General features: G+C 31.1%; 2 protein-coding genes across 2 annotated transcripts; one reads left to right on the forward strand and one right to left on the reverse strand.

The window, feature by feature from the left end:
- Nucleotides 1-98: 98 nt before the first annotated feature.
- On the forward strand, nucleotides 99-6,941 carry LOTGIDRAFT_116088 (hypothetical protein; the record flags this gene model as incomplete). The annotated part of the gene is made up of 9 exons (XM_009055057.1): nucleotides 99-182; nucleotides 923-1,020; nucleotides 1,438-1,562; nucleotides 2,357-2,476; nucleotides 3,129-3,218; nucleotides 4,220-4,387; nucleotides 5,120-5,235; nucleotides 5,991-6,127; nucleotides 6,848-6,941. The coding sequence occupies 9 exons, from the start codon at nucleotides 99-101 to the stop codon at nucleotides 6,939-6,941; spliced, it is 1,032 nt and encodes a 343-aa protein (XP_009053305.1).
- A 4,604-nt stretch (nucleotides 6,942-11,545) lies between these two features.
- On the reverse strand, nucleotides 11,546-13,929 carry LOTGIDRAFT_160181 (hypothetical protein; the record flags this gene model as incomplete). The annotated part of the gene is made up of 5 exons (XM_009055058.1): nucleotides 11,546-11,847; nucleotides 12,194-12,571; nucleotides 12,936-13,167; nucleotides 13,643-13,747; nucleotides 13,891-13,929. 5 exons carry the CDS (start codon nucleotides 13,927-13,929, stop codon nucleotides 11,546-11,548), a joined length of 1,056 nt encoding a protein of 351 aa, XP_009053306.1.
- Between the last annotated feature and the right edge of the window lie 3,759 nt (nucleotides 13,930-17,688).

A 17,688-nucleotide genomic window follows, 5' to 3' on the forward strand; every position in this document is an offset into this window, starting at 1 on the left:
TCCCTTTTGATTTAACCAAACAGTCGTCTCATGTAAGATGAATTCATATTGATTTCAGAAGTTTAAGTATAGGAAAAGTTGACAATGCTGTTTTATTTATGGGTGCTGAAGAATTAGAACGTTATTTTCCTAATAGACAACTTCATGTATGGATTGGTTCCTGGAACATGGGAGAACATAAGGTGAGTAAATTGTAAATAACATTCATTTTTTTGGAACATGGGAGAAACTAAGGTGTTGAGCATTTCTATTTTTTCTATGTGAACATAAGAGAAAACTGTGTAATCAATTTAATTTTCATGAGAACATGAGAGAAACTAAGGTGTTGAGTATTTCTATTTTTTCTATGTGAACATATGAGAAAACTGTAATCAATTTAATTTTGAAGAGAACATGAGATATGTTAAGGTATAAATTTCAATTACTCTAGTTATGACAACATGAGATATGTATTTAACTTACTTTATTTGGAACATCTGAGAAATTTAATGTGTTGAATTAATTTATTTTGTTAAACATTAGAGGAATGTAAATGTTTATTTTTATGAGAACATGAGAGAAATCAAGGTGTGTTTTTAAATCGGTTTTAAGGAGCACAGGGGAAATTTATGTCTGACTGAATTTAAGGGATTATTTTTTTGGGAACATAAGTGAAAGGAAAAACATACAAAAACTATCACTTGTGTTAAAAAATGTATGGTTTTCATATTATGATGTTGATTTTTTTTTCCATTAATGTTATCTTTCTTTGTTGTTATTGGAAAACCAATGATTTATGCAAATAAAAAAATCAAGTTGTAGAGAATTTTATGCTGTGCTCCAAAAAATCTTCATCAAACCTACTCAAAAAATGTCTTAGCAAAGTCGTTTTCTTTCTTCAATGTGATACAAGTCTTGAAGTGTAAATTTTGTATATTTTCAGACATTATCATCACCAATGACAGATTTTCTATTACCAGAATCATGTAAATATGTACAGAATATGTATGTTGTTGGTACACAAGAGAACGCTATGAATAGGTTAGTATATTAATAATTGTATTTAAAAGTGTGAAGTTTAATCTCATTCTCATGTGTATGTATTACTAATTATGTCATATTGTTAGTGTTTTTTACACTGTACAATGTTTATGACTACCTCAACAGTTAGTTAATTGTTTGTTTTATGCTGATGATTTTCAAGGAAAGCTGAAAAATAGCTCTAGCAGGTGTTAATGTAAATATTTATAGAAACTCATTGGAATTCTTTTGGGATACAAAAATTATCAACTTTACAAATAATTAACACTCACGAAAGAGAAAAACAGAAAATAAAAAAACATAGATTATTCAAATTCTCAAGATTGATAAAAAAAAATATTTTGAAATTGTGTAAATTTCGGCAAAAACTAAGAACTTGAAGACTGAAATTGTGACAATTACATTTTCATTTTTCAGAAAAGAGTGGGAGGTGTTACTACAAGATACATTAGGTCCAATGTTTGTATTATTTCATTCTGTATCTCATGGTTCTCTTCATTTAGCAGTATTTATTCATCGTGATCTCATCTGGTTTTGTTCAGGTAAATTTCTCATATCTTCATAATTCTATTTTAGCCCTAAGCTCATAAGAGTCTAAAGACTATGTTGAATCAAAGTTCCATTAAAATAAGTAATATGATTTATATTGCTAGCGAAGTAGGGCATGTTTACCCTTCCACTGTGTGTTTTGAACTGTCCACCCATCATCCGTTCAGCGACTTCACATATAATTATTTGCAACTAGAATACGTGCCAATTGTAATTAGTTGCGATGAAGATTAGTGAATGCATCTAAGACAGACATTTCTGACAAAGTTTTATGTCGAAAATCAATATGAAATATTAGACAATGAAAAAAAACAAATATTTTTTTTTTTTTCTATTATTTCTTCTATTTTGTATCATTACTTCTATTTTTTATAATTTCTTCTATTTTATATAATTTCTTCTATTTTGTTTCTTCTATTATGTATAATTACTTCTGTTATGTATAATTTCTTCTATTATGTATAATTTCTTCTATTTTGTATAATTTCTTCTATTATGTATAATTCCTTCTATTTTGTATAATTTCTTCTATTTTGTATAATTTCTTCTATTATGTATTATTTCTTCTATTTTGTATAATTACTTCTATTTTGTATAATTTCTTCTATTTTTTTTATAATTACTTCTATTTTGTATAATTACTTCTATTTTGTATAATTTCTTCTATTTTGTACCAAGTAGAACAGATGAAAGTTATTGATGAAGTCTTTTATTTGGTGCCTAAAATCATGCATTTTTACAATTTAAAACTTTAAATACTACTCCATATGTTTTCTTTTCTTTCTAGTGCCAGAAGAAGATCTTGTATCAACTAGAGCAATGACTATGGTTAAAACGAAAGGAGCTATTGCCATTTCTTTGTCATTTTTTGGTACTTCTATGTTGTTTATTAATTGTCATCTTACATGTAAGTATCTTATGATAATAATATTACAAAAAGTAAGCTTAACCAGTAACAGCATACTAGGAAATGTAGTCTCTGGATATCTTCATGACTAGTCTTCGACCTTTGAATCTTATGTTAGTATCATTTCTACCTGGTTTTAGAAGGATACAAACATATATGATGTATTTTCATCAATATACAATAATACATCTGTACTATGCTTGTGAAGGATGCTGGGAGAGATTGATTATTCTATGTTCATCTTCACGCTAAGCTTGCAAAATTGCTACCTGTAAAATCTCGATAATACTATTTCATTAAAAAAAAATTCTGGCAAGAAACTAATTTCATTAATTGTACTTTAGCTTTTTTTCAACTGAAATGGAATTTGAGTTGCTGTTATTTTTCTTAGGATATTGTTGTTTTATTTCTATTATATCTTAGATTTTTCTGGAATTACGGAATCTCCATTTATCAAACACAAAATTTTTTTTCTTCTTAATTCAGGAGTGATTTCCCTTTAGTCAATAAATTATCTGTTAAAGCGCTTGTAAGTCTTTGAGAAAAAATTTATTTGGTTTTACCCATGTTTTCTAAGAAAATTCCATATTTAGTTTCAGGATATCTCTATGTAAATTTGAAGACGTCTGGCTATCTTTGTTTTTATTTTCAGCTGATCAGTCGAAGAAAAGAGACAGAATATTAGATTATGAGAAGATTATATCTGGACTAAAACTACCCAAATCATCTCGATCATCTAAAGGTTGGTATTGAGTTATTTTCCATAAAGCACTGAATTTATTTATTAAACGCCTAATTTTGACTGTGTTTATTTAAGTTACAGATGTAACAGCTAATTTCGACTGTGTTTATTTAAGTTATAGATGTAACAGCTAATTTTGACTATGTTTATTTATATTATAGATGTAACAGCTAATTTTAACTGTGTTTATTTATAGTAATTTTGACTGTGTTTATTTATATTATAGATGTAACAGCTAATTTCAACTGTGTTTATTTATGTTATAGATGTAACAGGTACGGAGTAATTTTAACTGTGTTTATTTATATTACAGATGTAACAGCTAATTTTGACTGTGTTTATTTATATTCTAGATGTAACAGCTAATTTTGACTGTGTTTCTTTATATTATATATGTAACAGCTAATTTTGACTGTGTTTATTTATATTATAGATGTAACAGCTAATTTTGACTGTTTATTGCATATTATATAGATTTACCAGCTACAGAATGACTGTGTTAATCTATATTATAGATGTAACAGCTAATTTTGACTGTGTTTATTTATAGTAATTTTGACTGTGTTTATTTATATTATAGATGTAACATCTAATTTTGACTGTGTTTATCTATATTATAGATGTAACAGCTACAGAATGACTGTGTTTATCTATATTACAGATGTAACAGCTACAGAGTAATTTTGACTGTGTTTATTTATATTATAGATGTAACAGCTACAGAATGATTGTGTTTATCTATATTATAGATGTAACAGCTACAGAGTAATTTTGACTGTGTTTATTTATATTATAGATGTAACAGCTAATTTCGACTGTGTTTGATTAATATTATAGATGTAACGGCTAATTTCGACTGTGTTTGATTAATATTATAGATGTAACAGCTAATTTCAACTGTGTTTGATTAATATTATAGATGTAACGGCTAATTTCGACTGTGTTTGATTAATATTATAGATGTAACAGCTAATTTCGACTGTGTTTGATTAATATTATAGATGTAACGGCTAATTTCGACTGTGTTTATTGGTGTGGTGATTTAAATTTCCGTATTGAAAGAAAGAAGATAACAGTTGAACAGAAGGTATCTGAGATAACAGAAAGAAGTATACAGAATTATGATGACTTGATTAAAGCTGATCAACTAACTCATATATTAACTGAGGGTAAGCGCATCTCATGTTTAACCCTTCGAACCCTGAGTGCAAATGAAATATAACGTCATATACCCTGAACTCCAAGTAATGAAAGTAAAAGCGTATGACGTTAACGGTGTATGACGTCACTTAGCAACGGCCGGTATACTGGCTGCTCGGGTATACATTGCGTTAGTGTTTGGCCGGTAAACCAGCGGCTAGGGTTGAAAGGGTTAAAGGGATAAACTTGTCTAATATTTAGCTGACTTGTAAAAAATGTTCAGTTTTAGTTACCCTACATTTGCGTGGTCCAGTTAGTTAATGTGCTAGAATTTAAAGTCATGAGGATGGTTTTGCTTAAATGGTGGTTGTCTGATCTCAGTCGACATGTGAAAATCGGGTGATCTCCCTTTCTTTATTCCAATCTTCTCAGTTGTAAATTGATACCATTAACTAAATCTACTTAAAATAAAATTAGGAATTTGTTTCTTTTTTGTTTTCTTTCATTCGTCTCCATTGTAATTCAAATAAGTTTCCTACCCTGGTACTGTTCAAATAACATGACTTTTAACCAATCATGTAGATAGCATTATCAATTGTGGGATGTAGGCTCTACATGATATATTTTATGGTAAGTTTGTGAATTAAAATAAGTTTTGCACAGGTTGGAATTTTGGATGGATGAAATTTGATGTGAAATAAATTTGGTTACCTTATGTATTTAAAGACACTAAGTGTATGGTATACCAATGTATCTTATAGGTAGAATATTTCATGGTTTTCAAGAAGGAAGAATAACATTTCCACCAACTTATAAATATGATGTCAGTAGTAATCAGTTTGATACTTCTAATAAAAGTAGAATTCCTTCTTATACGGTAAGAATATTATCTTATATTCTGTTTCTATTCATATTTCACCTATCATTATGAATCTATCAATCAATCAGAAGTTATATAGGAATTTATTTTATATTTTTCTGAATTTGAATTTTATTTCAAATTATTAGGAATTTTATTATCACCTGTATTATTATGAATTTGATTTTAATTGAAATTATCCCATATATTTATGGATCCATCTCATTTTATTATGAAGCTTTCTCATACCTTATGAATTATCCCATACCATTATAGATTTATCTGAATCCATTATGGATTGATCTGAATCCATTATGGATTTATCTAAATCCATTATGAATTTATCTGCAACCATTATTGATTTATCTGAAACCATTATGGTGATATCTTTGTTATTATAAACTCCTCTGAATTTATCCCATACCATTATAGATTTATCTGAAACCATCATGGATTTATCTGAATCCATTATGGATTTATCTGAAACCATCATGGATTTATCTGAAACCATTATGGATTTATCTAAAATTATTATGGTGATATCTTTGTTATTATAAACTCCTCTGAATTTATCCCATACCATTATAGATTTATCTGAAACCATCATGGATTTATCTGAAACCATTATGGATTTATCTGAAACCATTATGGTGATATCTTTGTTATTATAAACTCCTTTGAATTTACCTCATACCATTATTATGGTTTTCTCATGGTTGCTATTAATATTTATTTATCTCATACCATTATAAGATTTATCTTTATTGTTACAGGATAGAATACTGTTCAGATCTAAGAAGAGAAATCATATATCCTGTTTAGATTATAATTCAGTTATGTCTGTAAAAGTATCTGATCATAAACCAGTGTATGGTATTTACCAAATGGCGCTGAAACCAAGCAAAGAAATGTAAGTATATTATCTGTAATAGTTATCTTAATGACTATATATATCCTGGTCAATTCTGAGCTGCTTTGAAAAGGACCTGTTATTTATTTGTCATGTTTTTTTAAACAAAATTATCCTGCTCTAAATGAATATATTTCATAAAAAACATTTGCATTACCAGTAAATAGAGCTTTTTCTTAGCTATCTGTAGTACCTTTCAAAAGGAAAATCTGACATGTGGTTTATCTAAGTTAAATTTACTAGTTGAAGTGTAGAGAGTGATAACTTTCAAGGCCGTTTTGAAAATTATATACAGTTAAACCAGGGTGTCATGGGAAAATAAACACACTTGGCATATTTAAACAGCCATTATGTCTGCCAGCGCATATTTATTTAATTGCAGACTAACCATAGGTCAGATTAATGAAAAAATAATGAAAAGTATTACTGATATCTGAAATTTGCTACCAGTATATATTAGCTAGTAAAGCAAATATTTAGACAAATATATTTTCAAAGTTGTTCAACCTATAAAGCTGTTATTTAGTGAATTGATGTCAAAATTTCTACATTTATGAGGTCATAATATTGTAGTCATAGCTTTGATACTTTTGGAAAAATCCTGAATTGAAAGTGTTATCGATTTGTTTGGAACACCCGATATACATTTAAATCTAAAATATTTCACTCAAGTCCAATGGAATTGTCAAATACTTGATAATAGTTAAATATTTTCTTTAGTAGACCATCCGCTGCCGGCCATTTTGATAAAGAGGTGTATTTAAAAGGTAAGTTATTTCAGTTATGCGTTCTTAAGTTCTATAAGTTTTCATAAATAAATACACTTTAGCATACATAGTCATGTCAATATTTGCATAACTAGCTGATGATATTCATTAATATATTATAGCTATCTACGGTGACTCACATACAACATATTTCACTTTTGATTTTGAATTAAAAATGTTAATTTTCACCTAGATGATAATTATTTTCACCTAGGTGATAATTCCTGTAATTTTTAATTAAAAACTTAAATTTTCACCTAGAAGATAATTATTTTCACCAAGGTGATAATTCATAGAATCTTGTAAAGAATGGCGAAAAAAGTTTTTAATTCAAAATTCTGGAATTATCACCTAGGTGAAATTTAAAGTTTTTAATTCAAAATAAAAAGTAGAAAATGTTGCATGTGAGCCACTGTAGCTTTCTGTGTCAAATTCCAATTATCATATGAAATTGTATTAAATGCAACAGTTTGATTTGAATTGTTCATAGAAAAATTATAGCTCTCGACTAGAATATAATCATACACAAGAATGTAGATAATATACATGTATACATGTTGAACAATATAAGCTGGGTTGCCCCAATTGTAGAATGGCACTAGGTGTTTAGAAAAGTGAACACTGGCTGCCTCACTAGTGACATCTTTCTATAACTGTTTGATAAATCTTTAATACATTAAGGACATTTCTAACTTAAATGGGCCCAGACCATTATATAGCATCAATATAATGTTTGGATTTCTTTTACTAAGAGTCAAATATTCTTTAATAAATTTATAGACTAAAAATGGTTTCGTTTCTCAAAATAACCATATATCAAGCATGTTAAAGGGACAGGTGCGCCATTCTTTTTGACCAATTATACTTCAGTCTCAGAAACAGGGAATTTTTTAGCTGAGTTAATCTGTAATAGTGTTCACAGCTCACTGTTGAAATTTGAGCCTTCAAATCCATGTGTGTCCAAAATTATCCGCATTTGAAACTTAAAATGATGACTCGTCAAGATAAGGTACTCTGTGATATATAGAAAAGATATATATAGAAATAGTGAGTAAAATTCCTAGTTCGAAGTATTTTTAAAGGAATTATGTGATTTTCGTACATTTCTAGTACTTCTGAAGACTATTTACATATATTCAACACTCAAATCAACCCCCTAAAATGGCGCAACCATCCCTTTAATATCTGTTCACTTAGCTAGAAACAGCAATTGAAGTAGTGGCTTCAAATACTTTTTATTACAGTTGACTGTAAAATAGATTGAAACAAGTGTTTCTGAATTCAAAGTGTTTGATTTTTGAAACATTTTTTTGAAACAAAAACAATCTTTTGACTGAAGCAGCATACAACGGACTATATTTTTAAATATCAAAATAATATTTTCATGGAAAACCGTTTTACCCATCTAGGATGCCCCCTTCAATACCCCTAGATTTCCACAGTGAGTGATTATTGATTATTGTTACTTTGCAGCAAACCAGAAGTTAGCGTCACAACAAAATCATACAGGAAATCAGAAAAATAGCTCTATATGTTCCATCCAGTAAACTTTTATTGTACCAATAGTGTTTTTAACTCTATAACCAATGTTTCAATTTGAAATATACTGAGTCACTTTTTTTTTGTGAATCTCTCTTGTCAATCATTATCATACATCTCCATTTAATAAGATACACCGTCTTGTATTTGATACATTTATAATGATACATATTGTTGTGATACTTCTACTTACTGTATAATTGTGAATATAATGCGCATCCCTTCTTACTCCCAAGTATTTCTGGAAAAATTTAATATTCAGATACTTCTCTTTGTATTTAGATACATCATGTATTTAGATATATTTCCTCGTAATCAGAAACATTGAGTATTTAGATGCATTTCGGCATAATCAGATACATCATGTATTCAGATACATTGTGTATTTAGATACATTTCCTCGTAATCAGATACATCGTGTATTCATATACATCTCCTCATATTTAGATACACGTTCTTGTATTTAGATACACTTCTTTGTATTTAAATACATTTCTTATTGTTACAATAACTAAAACAATAAACAATGTCCCACTCTATTTATGAAATATTAGGAATAATTGTGTGGATTATTTATGATATGCACTGGCTATTTTGCATTATCACGATGCGTGTTCCCTATGGCTGCTAACAACGGTAAGGATAAGATAAGACACAATAGGCGAGCTAGTTTTTTTTCTTTTGTTAAGAATGATATTAAGTAATTTAGGTAGGGATGGTGATATGTTTTTTAATGCCCATTTTTGTACCGCCGCAGTGAGAAACAGCCACGGCCTTAGGGATAAGTTTAAAGGTATCTAATATGATTAGGTTTTATTTGCTCAAGTTAGAATACCAGGGAAATATTTAATTAGTAGTAATACTTGTACCTGAATAAGAAAGATAGTGAACCATTTACAGACCAAGTTTTATGAACTTCAATTGAAGATGTAAGGCCCACAAGATTTACAAAACGTTCTCTTGAAAAAGGTCAAAAATTGTTCCAAAAATGTTACGAAATGTTATTGAAAATCGGTAGGAAACTTACAACAAAATCATTTGACTGTGATAACAGTTGTTTACTCTTAAACTAGAAAATGGAATCTGTCATTGTTTTAAACATAGAACTATATACATTAATGAAATTATAGGGTCAAAGTAAAAATGAAGTTAAAGAGCCAGTTGTCTATATTGATGCCGTCCATAAATATTTATATTTCCTTGTTGAAATTGTGCCAATTGGAGTGATATAGTCATCTTGATATTTGCTTTATCAGCTGACAGAAATCAACTTCATCTATATGTGGCACTTTCTATAATTTATATCCAATGTCAATATCCAATGTTACGTAGTACCTTTACTACCAATAACAGCAATACGACAAATCAATGATTTGAAAAATAGAGAACTAGACAAATGGGCAATACAACAAATAGACAATATGACAAATAGACAATATGACAAATCAGCAATACAACAAATAGACAATATGACAAATCGACAATATGACAAATCAGCAATACAACAAATAGACAATATGACAAATCGACAAAATGACAAATCAGCAATACAACAAATAGACAATATGACAAATAGACAATATGACAAATCAGCAATACGACAAATCAGCAATACAACAAATAGACAATATGACAAATCGACAATATGACAAATCAGCAATACAACAAATAGACAATATGACAAATAGACAATATGACAAATCGACAATACCACAAATAGACAATACAACAAATAGACAATATGACAAATCGACAGTGTGACAAATCAACAATACCACAAATAGACAATACAACAAATAGACAATGTGACAAATTGACAATATGACAAATCGACAATAGGACAAATCGTCAATACACTTTGGAAGTATGAACAGTAAAAACAATTTCACAAGAAAATTTCATTTAACTGTATCAGCTGGAAAAGCAAATATTTAGGTGAATATATCCTTTCAAACAGAAGTAACTTTTATTTTTAGTAGGAAATAAAGCAGCAAATTTGTTTTTAGCTCTGTTTATTTATTTGTTTGTGCTCTAGATATTCTAGATATATTGGATTTAGTTTGTTATTTTATGAATTTGTTGAAAATGAAGGTTATTTATTAAGTATATTATTTATATTGTATATTATCATGTAATAAATACAGATGTTCTCAAAACAGTATGTTTTCTAAACAAATAATGAGTTTTAAATTGTGTTATTTTAGGGTTGTTAATGGATATGGAAGTAAAACAAATGAAATGCATTATACCCCAATCTGATTCAGTAATGTATGACACACCAATTTGATTCAGGAATACTTGATACACCAATCTGATTCAGCAATACTTATTACACCAATCTGATTCAACAATACATGATACACCAATTTGATTCAGCAATACTTGATATACCAATCTGATTCAACAATACATGATACACCAATCTGATTCAACAATACATGATATACCAATCTGATTCAGCAATACATAATACACCAATCCGATTCAACAATACATGATACACCAATCTGATTCAACAATACATGATATACCAATCTGATTCAACAATACTTGATACACCAATCTGATTCAACAATACATGATATACCAATCTGATTCAACAATACATGATATACCAATCTGATTCAACAATACATGATATACCAATCTGATTCAACAATACATGATACACGAATCTGATTCAACAATACATAATATACCAATCTGATTCAACAATACATGATACACCAATCTGATTCAGCAATACATGATATACCAATCTGATTCAACAATACATGATACACGAATCTGATTGACCAATACATGATATACCAATTTGATTCAACAATACATGATATACCAATCTGATTCAACAATACATGATACACCAATCTGATTCAACAAAACATGATATACCAATCTGATTCAACAATACATGATATACGAATCTGATTCACCAATACATGCAAAAATTACATCTAGTGTGATTATTGAAGAGGAAGTTTGGAAAATATGCAAGCTAGACAATTATAAATGAAAACAAATTTATTTATAATGGATCTAGGAATAAATAAATAATTTACAATAAATAATATTCGACTTGGAATTCGGCGATTCAGTGTAAATTCGATGTTTATTTTCGATCGAATTCAATGGGCTGACACAAATCGTTGGCAGATCTGGCTTTGACATTTTCAATCATCTGTTTGAAATCACCAAATTTTTCCAATGAAAATATGTGTTTGTCGTCTTTGCCGGTAACAACTGATTCTACTTCCCGTCTGGCTGACAGTGATGATTTCAGGCCAATACCCAGGGCCCATACATTGGTTTTTGGTTGCAGCCACCTAGCAACGGTGTATCTCAGATCCAGTCCACAGTTGGATTGTCCGTCAGTGACCAACAGGGTGTCTTTAACGGTATAATCTCTCATACCTAAAATATATAAAATACTTTGGTGAAAAATCTGCTTTGGACTTTATTGCGGTTTATGTAGACGGGCAACGGCATTTGGTACGGTTCCAATTGTTGTATGATCTTTAACATACGCAGAGTGCAGCACCTGCTGTGTGTACAGTTGTTTTGTTCCGACCTAAACGAAACTGACGTGCTTAACTGATATGCTTGACCTTTGGACTCTTTACTCATCAAACAATGCTTCCAATGTGACTGAAAGCTGCAATCTTGCCGGTCATAGATACATCACGGTGGATAAAAATATGATCAAATCTAGAAAATAACTATCGTCTGGACAATCGGGTTCTTAAGTTCTTGTACCTACCATTTTCAGGAACAAAAACTTCATCTGCGGCTACTTTAGTTGCGTTACCAGTACATGTGTTACCAGCGTAATGACGTAAGTCGGTAACCTTCTGTTTCAAACTGGTTGGATCTTGAGAATCACTAAATTTGTGGATAATGGTGACATTGGTAGCAAACTGGATGATGGCAAGACGGTTGTTGGCCTCGGCATATCCAAATCCTCCACAGAAAAGATCTATCATCACTTTCAGACCATCCTTCATGAACTCAAAATCTTCATCAAGTATACTTCCACTTGAGTCCAAGATGATCAAAATGTCCCTTGGTTTGTTGGGGTTACTACCGTTGGTAAGGAATCCATTTTGAAATTGTTCTTCAACGCTAGAATTAACCTTTACTGAAATTAGAATACGAAGCAGCCAATACAGTTGAAGAAGTGTTCTAGTTATTTATGGATAATACCACCATACCGCCATTGGGTATTTGCGATAATACTGTCATAATCTGATCAATTTTTCGAAAATATGAAGAAGCTCAGGCGTTGGACCATTCGGCAATCCTCTGAAGTTTTCAAAGCTCTGAATTAGAGCGCTAGCACAACTTTCGCGGCAGACCGTTTGGGGTTGGGCGGAATGGAATGGTCTTTTGAACCCCATTTAAGGATATACCAGATTCAGTAATGTAGCATTTGTTACATCGTGTATTACTTTTCTTGAACGTTATGTGGATCGTTCATATTTCAAAAAGAAAAGTTCACTTACTAGAATATTTACTGACATCAATAGTTTGTTTCAGCTCATCTTCTCCTGGGCAACCACAACCACTCTCCAGTATGGTTCGTGTTCGCTGAATTTTACCAAATCCAATCGGTTTCGACCATTCAGACCATTCTGATACCACGCACTTTTTAACATCTTCGGGTCTGATCAGTGGATTTTCTAAGCTCAGTTTGCTACACAAGGGGTTAAGTTGCTTCTCTGCAGCGTTGTTGACCTACAAAATGTTTAATCGACAAGATAACATTGTAGGTTATGCTGATAAACACAGTCGCAAAATGGCGAACGATATTGTCGAAGAGTGTTTCAGCTATGAATGGAGAGATATTTTCCGATTTGATTTTAACCTACATGTATCTATTGAAAAATCGACGCCACTTTTGTCTGCAATTTAAGTCCAACGAGGAAGGGTTTGCATTGAGGGCATTGCTTCCGCATTGCTTTTCGTCAAACGACTAGTGGCTCAACAAGAAGTTTGAGGGCCCGTGAACTTTAGTCGGCTGTAGCCCTTCCCCCGGGAATTTGTTTTAAATAAATGCTCTCTTGCATTTCTTTCTGAGGACGGAGGCCTCAGCATGGATGGGCCTCGTGGACTTCGTTCAACTATTCCCTATCGTAGTTGGGTCACTGCACACGACCAGCTCCCAAACACAATGCATCCCTTTAAGGTCAAAGCAGTAGTCAACACAAACCTCATCAATGGTCTTTGCTAAAACTTCTTGTAAGTTACTCAGTGCGTCTCGGTACTGGTTCCTCAAATCCTCCATAGCATTTTTGCACGATATAGATTTCATTATCTGATCACCACGACAATAACTGGTTTGCCTTTTAGATATTGATTTTAAATCTATGGCCGTGACTAGGTATAACAAACAGGACCATAGTACTAATTTATATATCTTCTCCATTATCATCTGCAAATACAAAATGTACATATTACCGTGTCATCTATTCTTTTTGTTTGTTTTTGTCGTGTCATCTATTCTATTATTTTGATATTACCGTGTCATCTATTATTTTTGTTTGTTTTTGTCGTGTCATCAATTCTATTATTTTGATATTACTGTGTCATCTATTCTATTTGTTTGTTTTTGTCGTGTCATCTATTCTATTATTTTGATATTACCGTGTCATCTATTCTATTATTTTGATATGACTGTATCATCTATTTTATTGTTTTCGCATTACCGTGTCATTTATTCTCTTATTTTTCATATCACCGTGTCTTCTATTCTATTGTTATGATAGAATGATATATGCCGAGTCCGTTATTTAAATGTAAAGAGTCGTTGATCATTTTGCCATCTATTCTGTTATATTTGATCATGATCTCTGTCATCTGCTTCATTGATATGAAGAGACTTTAACTTCCGCCTATACGTTATCTATTCTATGATGTTTTAGTTCGACCCGTTATTGTGGATCAATGATATCATTGTTTATATAATCTATGTCATCTATTCCGTTGATATGACGAGTCACTCATCTTGATCTATGCCATCTATTCATTGCTGTCTTTTCCATTGTTTTGCTAATGACGGGTCATAGACCTTGGCCTGTGTCATAAATTCCCGATTCATAAGTCATCTATTCCATAGTTATGAAATGAGACATTGGTCTTAAATATTGTGGCTATTGTGGACAGATTGTAACGAACGACGAAAGGCAGCGCTATAGGTTTATCTTTTTTTCATTTCTGGTAGTATCTGCAATACCTGTTGCTGAAAACGCCTCGGTTGATATTCGAAATCTATATGTCACAGTTATTCTATATGAAACAAACATAGTAATCATGTCAGCGTGACCCTACATCCCAATTAAAACATACGAATAATTCACTCCAACGGTAATCAGAGCTGCTTAGAATTAAAGTTGGTTTCAATTTGTTTTTTTAATCCTCAACGCAAACAAGCCAAGTATTATTGAAGTCATTGACGTTGCAATTACCATTTTACGTAACTTTTCAATTTTTGACTAGAGTCTGCAATCTGCAACTTTCAGGGTCCGAAATTCGATTCAAGCATTTGCATTCATGTTGACTTAAAAAGCACTTATATGGCTAAATCTCAGCCTGTCATAAAATGAGTCAAATCATGATAGCCAACAATCTAAACGATATTTCAAAATTTTGATAAAAAAAGATATTACAGATAGTCAAGAATATAACAATATTTAAAAATTGTGATATTAAGAGTTATAACACGATAGTCAAGAATATAAACGATTTTTACGAATTATGATAAATAACATGATAGTCAATAATTTAGAAAAATTATTTAAGAATTATAAATATAAAGAGCTATAACATGATAGTCAAGAATATAAACGATATTTACGAATTATGATAAATAACATGATAGTCAAGAATATAAACGATATTTACGATATCTGATAAATAACATGATAGTCAAGAATTTTAAAAACGATATTTGTGATATTAAGACAATTGATATTAAAAGCTATGTTTGACAATTATTCTAACATGATATAACAAAATTCAAAAATAGAAACGATATTTTACAATTGTGATGTAAGGAATCACAACGTTATATGAAAAAAATAACAAAAATAATGTAGCATGGAATATTCATTAGAGAAAACCACTTACGTTAGACAGAGATACGATTAGGTCCAACTTACGACACCTTCAAAGACCGAATAAGTGAAGAAGTTCTTATATATTCAGAAAGCATATAACATGCCACCCTTTATACCACAATGATGTCATTTTTACAGGTGTAGTTTGTTGAATTTCTAATTTGTAGACATAGATAGACTCGATTAACTTTTAAGAAAATTAAGAAGGAAGTGGCCTGTTAATCAAGGTAGATAAAGGCAAAAATGTACAAAACAAATAAAAAAGAAGCCTTTGTACCTGTGTGTTTGGTTTATGTCATTGAAGAAGTGGGCGCGTGCACCCTTTTCTACAATACCGTGAAAGAGAAAAAGATTTCTATGTTTTTATTGTAAGTTAAGATGAGTGTTAGAAGGATAAAAGAATATATTAAAACTATATATCCTATTCTTAATCTTTTTTTTTTTCCTCAACAAATACCTTTTACAGATTTATAAACTAAAATGGAATTAAATAAGCATCGTGTCAAACTATCTCTTTAAGATTCTGATAAGATGCATTAAGAAGACACCCACATAATCCAACTGGAATAAGACGGGATATAAAACCCTGATTAAAAAAACAACACCACAGGGACATATGCCCACATTATTAAATGAATACGTCTCTGATCTTAACCACAGTCAAAATTAGGCAAATTATCATTTACTCTCCTGCAATTCGACAGTAAAGCGGCGGTTCTATCCATACGGTCCAAATGACCTTATTTGGTTATAACTAATAGTTACCTAGATTAGAAAGTAATATTTTGTCGGGAAAGTCAACATTTTGTTCTATTTAAGTCGATTTATTTGTGTGGATCATGCCAGTCTTTGCACATGTGTAGATCATGTTGCTCTATTTGTGTATATGATGCCAGTCGTTCTATTTGTGTGGGTTATGTCAGTCATTCTTTTTGTACATCAAGTCAGTCGTTCTATTTGAGTAGATCATGCCAGTCGTTAGTTTTGTACATCAAGTCGTTCTATTTGTGTAGATCATGTCAGGCGTTCTAATTGTACATTACTTCCGTTGTTCTATTTGTACACTATATCCGTCGGTTCTATTTGTGCATCATGTCAGTCGTTCTAGATCATGCCGATCGTTGCATTCCATGTCAGTTCTTTTTGTGTAGATCAAGCCAGTTCTGTAAGTGTAGATCATACCAATTGTTCTACATTTTTAGATCATGTCGGTAGATCTTGTTAGTCGGTCTACATGTACTTGTGCGCCATGCCACCCATTCTGTTTGTATAGCTGTTTTAGGTGTCAGTATATCTACAACCAACTGAAGTAGATTCTGGTGTGTCTTATTAACTTTTCAAAGTGTTGTTATACTCGTTGACATTCCTTACAGACTCGGTCATTGGAATAGGTTTTAGATACCTCTGAAATCACAATGCAAATATTATATATACCAACATCAATACGGACGTCCGAACCTACTCCTTAAGTCACGAAGTTCCGTTATCAACTCGTAACATAACTTAAATTTATTAAATTTGGAAATTTCACCGCCCTTGTTTCACAAATTTTGGAAAGAACTAAGATCCGCCCAGCTTAAGACCAGTCTACGCTTATATTCTTACTGTATACGGTCATCTGAAATAGTTCAAATTCATGTCTTCCTTTATTCTTAGTGTTACGGTTGGGGGGGGGGGGGGGGAGTTTCGACGTATATCCTCGTCATCGACAGGTATAGTCTGGGCGTCAGAGCAATATAACAGTAAGTTATTAGAATAACTATATCCCTTTAAAGAAACAGATGCGCCATTTTTTTTTTATCAATTATACTTTAATTGTTTTTAGCTAAACCAGTCAGTAATAGTGTTCACAGCTCACCGTAGAAATTTGAGTCTTCAAATCCATGTGTCCAGAATTATCCGCGTTTGAAAGTTAAAATGACGACTCGCCATTTTAAGATACTCTGTGATACATGGAAAAGACAAATATAGCTATAGAACGTTAAATTTCTAGTTTGAGGTATTTTGACAGAATTATGCGATTTTCGTACATTTCAAGTGCTTCCTAAGGCTATTTACATATATTTCAAACCCATATCAAACCCCTGCTAATGGCCTTTCGGTCCCTTTAAAGACACCGATAAACACACTTATTTAAACT

The sequence above is a fragment of the Lottia gigantea genome (genome assembly GCF_000327385.1).
Source record: "Lottia gigantea unplaced genomic scaffold LOTGIsca_23, whole genome shotgun sequence".
Lineage (NCBI taxonomy): Eukaryota > Metazoa > Mollusca > Gastropoda > Lottiidae > Lottia > Lottia gigantea.